The sequence below is a fragment of the Auxenochlorella protothecoides genome (assembly GCF_000733215.1).
Source record: "Auxenochlorella protothecoides strain 0710 unplaced genomic scaffold scaffold42, whole genome shotgun sequence".
Lineage (NCBI taxonomy): Eukaryota > Viridiplantae > Chlorophyta > Trebouxiophyceae > Chlorellales > Chlorellaceae > Auxenochlorella > Auxenochlorella protothecoides.
Window position 1 is genome coordinate 33,070 of NW_011934163.1, and position 10,617 is coordinate 43,686.

General features: G+C 66.1%; 4 protein-coding genes across 4 annotated transcripts in view; 2 read left to right on the top strand and 2 right to left on the bottom strand.

Annotated features, from left to right (window-relative positions):
* F751_3890 (hypothetical protein) overlaps positions 1–2,801 on the bottom strand; it is a gene marked incomplete at both ends in the record, with an annotated part of 4,579 nt that extends 1,778 nt beyond the window's left edge. Inside the window, 6 exons of the mRNA XM_011398246.1 lie at positions 1–511; positions 859–1,193; positions 1,440–1,830; positions 1,982–2,078; positions 2,284–2,444; positions 2,562–2,801. The exon at positions 1–511 is cut by the window's left edge and continues 1,427 nt beyond it. Of these exons, the coding sequence (XP_011396548.1) occupies positions 1–511; positions 859–1,193; positions 1,440–1,830; positions 1,982–2,078; positions 2,284–2,444; positions 2,562–2,801 (1,735 nt within the window). The remainder of the gene's footprint in view (positions 512–858; positions 1,194–1,439; positions 1,831–1,981; positions 2,079–2,283; positions 2,445–2,561) is intronic.
* A 975-nt stretch (positions 2,802–3,776) lies between these two features.
* Positions 3,777–5,798, top strand: F751_3891 (Uncharacterized protein C4orf29; the record flags this gene model as incomplete). Its single annotated transcript, XM_011398247.1, has 5 exons — positions 3,777–3,977; positions 4,115–4,384; positions 4,681–4,893; positions 5,023–5,404; positions 5,611–5,798. 5 exons carry the CDS (start codon positions 3,777–3,779, stop codon positions 5,796–5,798), a joined length of 1,254 nt encoding a protein of 417 aa, XP_011396549.1.
* Positions 5,799–6,176: 378 nt separating this feature from the next.
* Positions 6,177–8,260, top strand: F751_3892 (3-deoxy-manno-octulosonate cytidylyltransferase; the record flags this gene model as incomplete). Its single annotated transcript, XM_011398248.1, has 8 exons — positions 6,177–6,251; positions 6,433–6,531; positions 6,661–6,778; positions 6,932–7,079; positions 7,307–7,438; positions 7,654–7,765; positions 7,913–7,966; positions 8,135–8,260. 8 exons carry the CDS (start codon positions 6,177–6,179, stop codon positions 8,258–8,260), a joined length of 864 nt encoding a protein of 287 aa, XP_011396550.1.
* Positions 8,261–8,566: 306 nt separating this feature from the next.
* Positions 8,567–10,582, bottom strand: F751_3893 (hypothetical protein; the record flags this gene model as incomplete). Its single annotated transcript, XM_011398249.1, has 6 exons — positions 8,567–9,151; positions 9,236–9,337; positions 9,757–9,844; positions 10,095–10,216; positions 10,324–10,425; positions 10,532–10,582. 6 exons carry the CDS (start codon positions 10,580–10,582, stop codon positions 8,567–8,569), a joined length of 1,050 nt encoding a protein of 349 aa, XP_011396551.1.
* Positions 10,583–10,617: the final 35 nt, after the last annotated feature.

Consider the following 10,617-nt stretch of genomic DNA (forward strand, 5'->3'; position numbering starts at 1 on the left):
GCGGCGCCTGCATCCCGGCCCGCGCGTGCGCGGACTCGCCAAACACGCCGCGGCAGATGTCCAGCAGGCGTGTGCGGTGCGCGTGCATGCGGTGCGCAGGGAACAGAGCGCGGCGGGCGGCGGGCGCGGGCTGCTGCGGCGCCGACTCCACTGCCCCGGGCGCCGCGCGCGCCTGCGCGGCCGCCACTGCCGCCGCGACGTCGGCGTTGTCCTCCTCGTCCGACGAGGGTGGGCGGCGGCGCAGGCGCGACGACAGCGTCCCGCCCACTCGCCCCGCCAGTGCCAGCGCGCTGGACCCCGTGCTGGCCGCCACCGAGGCCGCCGCCGCGGCACGACGCCGTGCGGCGGCCAGCCGCCCGGGTCCCTCCGGCGCGCGGCCCAGCTCAGAGCGGGCGTCGACGTCGCCGGCGTCCGCACCCGCTCCCAGGCCGGCCATGAGCTCGGCCTGCGCGCGGAGCGCGGCGTCTGCCGCCGCGCCACGCACGATCACGCGGCCGGGGGTGACGTAGAGCTGCCGGCCAAGGGGCGTGAAGTTGGGCGCGGCGCGGAGGGGCGCGGACGCTGCCGCGCCCAGCGGGGCGGCCAGGTACCGCGCTGCCGCGCCGGCCGTCCGGGCCACCACCTGTGTATGTGTGCCAGGGGGGAGTTGAGGAGGGACACAGTCATGCGGGAGCGCTAGAGCACAGCCCTCGGCGTCGAGACCCGGGTTGCCACAGCGCGGGGTACGCCTGTGCTGCCCTGTGCCCTCCGGTTCCCTCCTCATTCACCGCAACAACCCTGCACAACACAATCCCACTCCCCAGTCCTGCCTCTCCCGCCCCGTCAATGTCAGCCCCCTCTTTTGCATCACCAACGCACCCTGATGGGGGGCGTCGCGGCGGCGGAGAAGCGATCTTTCAGCTGCTGGCCCCGCGCGGCGCTCGAGCTCGCAGCCTCTTCGGCGGAGTCGGGCGGGGCGGCGGGACCCCCCGTCCGGGACCTCGCCCCTGCGCCGGATGCTTCCTCGGCCACCCGACCGGGGCGGGCGCTCAGGGGCCCCAGGCCCGGCAGGGAGGAGAAGCGCTCCGCCCCGACGGCGATGTTGTTGGCCAGGCCCTCGGAGGGGGGGGGTGGCTCTCCGGCCGTACTTGCCCCCTCGGGCCTGCCCGCTCCAGACCCCGCCCTCCAGGATAGCAGCCGTGGGATGGGGTCCTCTGCGATTGTGTGTGGTGGGAGGAGGGGGATGAGACAGGGCGCCTGATAGGGTTCAGGACCGGCATGGGACGCCTCCCGGTCGACAGGCACCCTCCTGAACACCAGGCGACGGAACATTGAGACAGCGGGGCGGGAGCCGAATCCCAGGACGGCCACGATGCACCCCTCCCTGTCGGACACCTCATCACGCCAACATTCCTTCTTCATTCCCACCTGGCCACCCCATACCCTCCCCAGCCCCCCACCTGGCATGAGGTAGTTCCGGATGCACTTATCCCACCCCGCCTCGCGGCAGATGTCGGCCAGCACGCCGTTGGCCACGGCGGGCGTGGCAAAGCCGTAGCAGGACACGCCGGCGTGCGCGGCGCGCGGCAGGCGGGCCAGCAGGCTGACCGTGCACAGCGCGGCCACCGCGCCGCCCAGGGAGTGCCCGCACAGCACCAGGCGCTTGCCGCGCGCCTCGGCCTCCGCGTAAATGGCCTCCACGGGGACGGAGCGCGCGCGGTTGAGGAACCCGCGGTGGACGAGGGGGGGGGCGGGGCCGCCGCCCTCCTGGGCGGGCGAGGCCTCGCCTCGCTCGGCGCCCTGAGACAGGGGCTTGGCGGGTGCCCAGGCCGCCGGATCCAGCTGCATCTCCTGCAGCGGGGAGTTGGGGAAGGGTTGGGGTATGGGTGAGCCTGCTGTGAGGAGGGAAGAACATCAGAATCTACATGGCCACACCCGTCTCCCACGCCAAGCAGCCCCTGGTATGGGCTGGTCCATACACACCGATGCACCCCGCTCTCACCTCCTGCCAGAGGTTGACGTTGGTCATGAAATCGGAGGCCATCTTGGTGCCCATGAAGGCCAGATACATGGCCGAGTCGGACTCCGCCAGCATGAACCTGGAGGCAGGGGAGTGAGGGTGAAAAGCTGATACAGGTTCGTGCCATGCTTTCCTCAGTACAGCTGCAGAGAATTCATACCCTCCCTCAGCGCAGCCGGGGGTGGCCTGCAGCGGCGGTGCGCGGCAGCCCAAGCTGCATCGCAGCAACGCCTCATCCCAATGCTCAGGTTCCACTGCCTATCCCCCCCGCCATAAAATTCAACCTGTGTTGGACGTGGGGGAGCGCCCACTGCACTGCCCTAAGTTTGCAGAGACCGGGAGGGAGGGTGGCGGTCAGGTCCTGGATGCACTCCAGTACCTCTGCGGGCTTCATGTCCACCACCTTGTACACGACCTCGGACAGGACGGCGCACGACAGTAGGTCCTGTTGAGTTTCGGAGAGAGAAGTGCGGGGTTGAGCAGGGCGCCATGTGGTGCATGAGAGGATTCTGTCACGGAGCTTCTCCCCGGAGCCCGGGATCGCTCACGGCCAGCACCGTACCTGCAATTCCAGCACGCTTTCGACTTGCAGGTGGCGACATGCCGCCTGGAGGAGGTCAGGAGGTAGGGAGAGGCCGGAGGCCTGGCTAGGCGGCAGGCCGGTCGCGGCGAATAGCCGCTTGGCGAAGGCCACCGAAGACTGGGACACCGCGCGCAGGATCACGCCCAGGCGTCTGGTGGGTGACACGACGGTCCTTGGCGCCAACAATGGTATGGAAGGGGTTGACGTGCTCCGTCGCATGGCCCCCATGCCGCCGCTGGGCAGCAGGGCAAGGCCTGACAGTCGGGCCATCCCGCACTGTTGCCGCGGTTTGCGCTCTGGGCCGCTACTAGGTAGGTATCGGGGACCGCGGGCAGAGTGGGGAGCTGTCTATGTATCTGAGACAATGATCGGCCTCCTGGTGCTGATGAGGAACCAGGCCTGGGAAGGTTAACGCGCCGGGTCAGCCCTCGATGGGCGGGGTAGGGACGCTTTTTAAAAAACAACCTCAGAGGGCCGTCGAAGAGAGTGTTAACAGTTTAAATGCCTTCACAATGTGGATTCCAGGGGCTGACTCCTCGCAAGACTACGCTTGGACGGAATGCATCCCGTACGGGTCGGGCCCTTCGCGCCTCATGGGGAGCTGCAGCTGGGTGTGAGATGCGGGGGTTAGGCCAAGTGGTGTACGAAACCCTTTGCCCAAAGTGCTCTTTCGGAATCGCTCTGTGGTATTGATCCGGTACTTTTAAAAGTTACGAATCGGAATGGCGAACAGCATACTTTTACAACGGTGAGCGAGGTATGTGTTCATACACCTAGTCAGGACACGAGGTCCCTCAGTGTCGAGGCCACGTATCTCTGTAGTGCGTTGAAGGACGGGCGTCCTCAGCGGACACTCGGGGCCGAGCCGGAGGGAGCCACGATGCACATATGGAGTTGCCAAAGCAGCGTGGGCAATCTGGTTTGGAAAAGTCGACCCTGGGAGCTATGCTGTGCATGCCGCGCATCGTCCCGTTGCACGATCAATGGCACCCCCCCTCGGGCATCATGACGCCACCATCGGAGGGTGCAGAAGTGGATGGCTACACTCCCGTGCATCGGGTGGAGTGATTTTGGCGCAATGTGTCAAACCATCGCCCTCTACAGGGCGTCATGATGTCTTCTGAGTGGCCTATGTAGGTCCCCGGGCACAGTGCCTGCCCTCCGAGACAGGCTCGCCCCAGCCCCTCTGCCGGCATGTCCACCCCCAAGGGCGTCATCTACTCCATCGCGGAGCGCACGGGCAAGCTGGTGGACCTGACATACAGCTCCCTGGTGCACCAGTTGGGCCTCACCCCCCCTTTCTTCAAGGAGGGCCTGGGGCAGCTGGACGTGGTGGACTTCCACAACGACCTGGTGACCCTGAGAGACTGGCTCCCAACGGCCCTGGACGACCCGGTGAGCCCGAGCTGTGCAAGCGCCGACGTTGTCAAGCTGGTGGGCAGCGTCGTCGCTCACCCCAAGCGTGAGGGCGCTGCACTCTGCACCTGCGCAGAATTTCCCCACAAACCTAACCCCTTGTTGTTTTACCCCAGGACCGGCGCCTGGACTGGGTGCAGACCGACGCTGGGCGCGTGGGGTCCAGGCAGTACCGCGTGTACCGCGCGTCCTTCGAGAGCCCCGTGGCCCGCGACTCGCGCGCCGCGCACGCGCTCCCCGCCGAGAGCCGAACTGCGCACGCGCTGTGGATCGCGCCGGACCCGCTGCCGGGCCAGGCGCCGGGGCCCTGCACGCTGCAGCTGGCGGCCACGGGGGACCACGGCTTTGCCCGACGCACCCGCCTGGGCTTGCCCCTGGTGGAGAAGGTGCTTGTTTGAGTTTGTTTGGTTTGTCTGGGGGGGGGTAGGAGGGTGTTCTCATGGCTGAAGCAGGCAAATGACTGGTTGAAGTGCTTGGCGTGGGGTGGATCTGTGCCCAGGGGTGGTTGAGGTGCCCGTGTCTGGCTTTGGCAGAGGGATGGCCAGTTGCTGTTGCCACCACACGTCGGCAGGCATGAACTCCGAGCGCCCTCCGCTCCGCCCTTCCCTCGATGACTCGAGCCACGCCCGCTCCCTCAGCTCGACGCTCTCACCCCCACCCCACCCCTTCCTTCTCACCAAAGGGCATCGGCACCATCGCGCTGGAGTCACCGTACTATGGCCTGCGCAAGCCGGCGCAGCAGCGCGGCGCCAAGCTGGCCCGCGTCTCCGACCTCCTGCTCCTGGGCCGCGCCACGATCGAAGAGGGCGCGCTGCTCCTGGACTGGCTGCGCCGGCAGGGCCACGGCCGCCTGGGCGTGGGCGGGCTGTCCATGGGTGGCGTGCACGCCAGCATGGTGGCCGGCATGTACCCGGGCGCCGTGGCGCTGACGCCGCTGCTGGCGCCGCGCAGCGCAGCCAGCGCGTACTGCACCGGCGCGCTGCGCCACGCCACCGCCTGGCCGCGGCTGGCCGCGGAGGCGGAGGGCCGGGGCCCGGAGGTGCGCGAGCAGCTGGCGCGCGCGGGGCGAGCCACCGACGCGCTGCGTGCCGCGCGCTACCTCCTGGACGAGACGGACGGCGAGACTGCGCGGACAGGGGTGCCAGCCGGCACCGCGCCCGGCCGCGCGGCAGAGGCGCGGGGGAGCGAGGCGACAGGGACCCCGGGGACCGAGGTGCCGAGCCCTCCCGGAACCGCAGACGGCGGGGTCTGGGCCGGGGTGGGCGGGCTGGCAGAGCGGCTGCTCAAATGGGTGGCCATGCTGGAGAGGAGGGAGGAGCATGCGGCCGCCGTGGCCCTCCTTGCGCAGGTGCTGGAGGCCTTCACCGACGTGTCGCGCTTCCCCAGGCGAGCAGGGAAGGGTGGAGGTGGGAGGGGGGGGGATGTTGAGTCAGGGCTGGGCATACGTACGCACTGTTGCCGTCGGATTGTGCCAGTCAGGTCGATCCGACGGGGTGAGCGGGCCATCACCCCTTGCATGCATGCAGTACCCTTCCGCCTGGGCCCCCCCGTTCTCTGACCGCCAAGTCCACCCACTCCCGACCCACCCCGAACAACAGGCCGCGCTGCCCAGAGGCTGCAATTGTGGTGGGGGCGACGGAGGACGCGTATGTCTGCCGCGAGGCGGTGCTGGACCTGCACCACTTCCTGGAGGGGAGCGAGGTGCGCTGGGTGCCGGGGGGCCACGTCTCCTCCTTCCTCCTGCACCAGGAGGCCTTCCGCTCGGCCATAGCAGACTCCCTGGCGCGCCTGCCGGCGTGAGGTTGCCGTGCGCTCAACCTGTGAGCGCCTGAATGAACACTCGGAGGCCTGGCATGTGGTGCGAGCCATGGGATACATGAAACCACCTCCCTCTCCTGCCCAACAGCCGCCTTCTCCAACATCCAAATGCACCCGCATGAGAGCTACTTGTGTCCCTCGTGAAGGTATGATGTCATGCGCGTAAACTGTAAATCATAGCTGGCACCGGGAAGTGCTAGTCTGGCTGGAGTGGTCGTGGAGTCATGCTGAGCTCGTCCCAAGCACGTTTGCAATGGACCGGCCCTCGACATCCAATTCACGTCCGGGATCCGATCTGGAAGGCCTAGCCTCGATCTGCATTCAGTCACACCCATTGAAGAATTCCAGCCGGATTCTGAGATGGCCGAAACGGTGTCCTGCCGCTCCGAGAAGCAAGCAAGTCGGCTTGGGGGTCGGGACGTGCTGGCGGCATTGGTGGGGGCAGCACTGGTGGCTGCCACCGCCGCAGCTCGACGGGCATGGAAGCTAGGTCAGCGTCGCAAGCGTGTGGTGCGCAGTTGGAGTAGAAAGTACGGGTCTGATCGGTGGACAGGGATGCTGGATGCAGTGCTTGATGATGGGAAGGTCGACCCTCAGATCACATCACCTCCCACAGGTCGGCATCCTTCCTGCCCGCTACGACTCCTCGCGCTTCCCTGGCAAGCCTCTCATCCCACTGCTGGGCAAGCCCATGATCCTGCACACCTACGACCAGGTTGGGAGTTGCCCCTTGGAACGTGCTGTTGCTGGAGTAGGGCTATCACTTTTGCGCTCTGTTCGTGTGCTGTCTCGAGAATCTTCCCAAGACAATCCTGACACAATCTCCCAAGCCTTGCTTTCCCAGGCCTGCAAAGCAACTACCCTGGATGCAGTGGTCGTCGCCACGGACGACGAGAGGATAGCCTCTGTGTGTCGCGCGCATGGAGCCCAGGTGGTGATGACACGGCCCGACTGCCCCAATGGTGAGCCGGAAGTACATGCTTGATTGGGGTGCAGTGTACTTTATGGGCACTCTGAGCCCCTAGAAGAGGATGTAGTGCCCGTTGAGAACGGCGTGGAGGCCAAGTTTCCCCCGTCATGCCCTTTCCCCATTCCTCAACCCTGCACCACCCCAGGGACCGAGCGGTGTGAGGAGGCAGTCCAGGCCCTGGGCAAGCAGTACGACATCGTGATCAACATCCAGGGGGACGAGCCCCTGATTGACCCCGGGACCATCGACGCGGTGGTCACCGCGCTCCAAGACTCGCCAGACGCCGTGTACAGGTGGGGTGGTTAGGGAGGGTGCTTGCAACCCCGAACCGAGGCGGTTGCAGAGCCTGGCAAGGCGGGCCCCATGGGGCTTCGGGTGGTCGTGCGGATGCTGTGATGCACTCCCGGAGGCCCCTGGGTGTCTATTTGCAACGAGCCATACCATGTCCAAGCCGATGACTGCCACCAAAGCTATGTTTCCCTACCCTCCGCATCCCATCCCCATCCACAACCATCCTCAGCACGGCCGCCACGCCCCTGGCGACCGACGAGGTGGCCCTGCGCCAGCGTGTCAAGGTGGCTACCGACGCCCAGGGCTACGCCATCTACTTCTCCCGGGGGGTCCTGCCCCACAACAAGGATGGTGTTGTGAGGTGGGTGGAGGCTGGGCCATGGCGCCTGGGTGGCTACGGCTCGAGGCCTGGGACACCTGTGCAGTCAGGGTGCCGCTTGTCGCGACTTCACGCCAAGGGCGTGGCTGGCAGGTGGCCTTGTCCGCTGCCTCCCAGCCTGCCAGATGTGTGCGGCTTGCACGGGACTGCGGACCATCCATACCCCATTCCAAACATTGCCTCTTACCGCACTGCAGGTCCTACCCGGCCCCGTGGACCGAGAAACCCTACCTCCTGCACCTGGGCCTGCAGTGCTACGACCGTGCCTTCCTCTCAAAGTACTGCAAGATGCCCGCGACACCCCTCATGGTGGGCGCGTCTTAGAGGGGTGGGGGAAGGGGATTGCGGACTTGGTTCTGGCGCCGCCTGCGGTCCTGGCATGCTGTTGCTGTTGCTGTTCCGTCAGCAGCATCAGAACAAACCCATTCCCCTTATCGCCTGCCAATGCCAATGCAGGCAATGGAGGATCTGGAGCAGCTCAAGGTTCTGGAGAACGGCTACAAGATGAAGGTCAGTACCGGATGGCATGGCTCCTGCTGGGCGGATTTTGCACCAGATGCCAGCAGTGCAAGATGGTCGATAGTGTAGGCCTGCAGACTCCATGCATCCCAGCGTCTGCTCGGTGTGTCTGCAAACCCACCCTCCTCACACCTCTCCTGCCCAACCCCCTCGCAACAGGTGGTGGAGGTGAGCCACAGCGCGCATGGCGTGGACGTGCCCGAGGATGTGGCCTCCATCGAGCGCCTGTTGACCGCGCAGGCCAGTGCGGTAGGGGCAGTCGCCGTCGCCGTCCGGCAAGCGTAGATGCCACGTCAAACCTGGGTGGTCTGCTTGCACAAGGGTTTACAAGAGGGCGTGTAAACGCGTCACATGGATTGTTGATGCATGGTACAGCTGCAAGGAGACGTGCATGGGCCGTGTCCCAGGTGGGCAGCCCCCCGTCTCAGTGTTGCAGCGTCAGACGCTCTCGACGGTCAGTGCACAGGGTTTGAATTCAGTCAGGGGAGGGGTGAGGGGATATACTGTGAGTCGGACACAAGGGGTTGCTCGGCGGCGCAGGCCTCGTTGCGGGTATCCCCGCTCCCAGCGCCTGCGCAGAGCCCCACGGCGTCACAAGGCGGGCTGTGACCCTTCCTCCATGGGCTCGGCGGGGCCGTGGCGCATCAGCTCCCGCAGCTCCTCCCGCAGCTCCTCCAGGGAGGTGACCACGTCGGGCTCCGCGCCCTCCCGCCCCAGCGCCGCGGCGGCGGCCAGCCCCTCCTCGGCCGCTTCCAGCGCGTCGTCGTACTCGCCGCCGCGCGTCAGCGCCTCGGCCAGCAGCAGGTGCACGGAGGGCACGCCGTCGTTCTCCTCCAGCAGGCCGCCCAGCACGCCCAGCGTGCTGTCCCGCTCCACGTCCAGCTCCAGGAGCAGGCGCGCGGTCTCGAACCGGAACTCAAAACTGGGCGGCTCGGGCTCGTCCCCGGCGCCCGCCCCGCTCCCGCTGTCCTCGCTGCCCAGATCCTCCTCCTCGTCGGCGTCGCCGCCGCCCTCGTCGCCGCCCTCGTCCGCGCCGGGGCGGTACCACAGGCCCAGCGACTGGCGCAGCAGGTCCGCGGCCGCGTCGGCGCGCCCGCACTGCAGCGCCAGCTGCGCGGCGTTCTGGAAGGGCTCGGGGCTGGCCGGGTCCAGCGCGCGCGCCTCGGCCAGCAGCGGCTCCACCGCCGAGGTCAGCCGCGCGGCGGCCTCCGGGCCCAGGCCGCCGGCCCCCTCGGCCGCCGCGGCCGCCGAGGACATCACCTCCTCGGCCAGGCAGCAGAGGGAGGAGGAGAGCTGCGACGACAGCGCGGCGCGGTGGCTCGCCAGCTCGTCCTCGGTGTCGGGCGAGGCGATGAGCGCATTCTGGTGGTAAACGTTGGAAGGGGAAAGGAAGGGGGGAATGGTCGGTGAGCTCGCACAGACCAGAGCCTTCGGTGGTCGGCAAGCAGGCTGTCGATGCCAGGGCACGGCGGCCTCGGCATGAAACAGGTGGATGATACTGAAACTACCAAAGATGTGGTGGCCGGTCACGCGCGGGCTCCGCGGGCGGGGTGGGGGGCCCTTGAGCCCCCAGCGCCCAACCTCCCCCGTGGCAAAGACCGGCCAGGCCAGCTGCCGTGCAGGCTTTCTTTCCAGGACCCATCAGCTGCTATGTAACCGCATTGATTAGGGCGGCCGCAGAAAAGAGATCCCGGTTGTTGAGCGGTGGTTGCTGACGCGGAGACTGCACATTCGCTCTCCACTCCCAACCCTCAAAGCTGAAAACATACGCCCTGACTTACCGAACGGTCCAGTTCGACTCTCAAAATGTCGACGCCTCTCCTGAGCGCCGCTTCCGCCAGCTCACCATGCAGCAGCTGGCCAAGGTACCTGCATGGTGTTAACAACGCAGGGGGGGTGCAAGCTCGGATGGAGAACTCAAGTAGAGACACGAGGCAAGAGCACTCTGAAGCAGCTCTGGCTGCAGTCAAGCAAGTGGCATCAGGTTGTCAGAGGTGAAGGTTTCGTCAGCATGGGCGTGTGACCCTATGCAGAGATAGAATAATATTTGCACGTTCATCCTTTGCCGGAGAAGAAGTGGGTATTCCTTGCTCTCCTCATCACCATCACCATGGCTCACATGTACTTTTCAAATCCGGCGTCAGGCTGTACTTCAGCGGCCTTCCTGAGCACGCTGACGGCCTCATCACGGCTCCCGGTCTCCGACAAGAACGCTCCGTATGCACTCAGGAATTCTGGGTTCTGAGGTCATGGAGAGGGTTGTAGGCCGCTTATGCTCGGGAAGGGAACTGGTGGGAAGCAAGCCCTCCCCTAGCTCCACCTGAGGACTCAAACTCCGTCACACTCACCTCTGGTTCAAGCTTCAAGGCCTGAATGTACTTGGAACGTGCTGTGTCAAAGTCATCTTGCATGAAGGCAATCTCTGCATCGTCGAAAATCTCCTCCGCTGACTGCAGGCGGGCAAGATAAATTGCCCGTAAACGCAGGCGCTCCAGCGATGCATTCGCGCGTTCAGATACCAAGGCATCGATGCAAGTGATGTCTCCTCCGACTCACCAATCCCGCCTTGTGCGTGGCATGCTTCTTGCCGCCGAACTTCTTGCCCATCGGCGGGGATGTGTGCCGCGCACCAGACGACAATG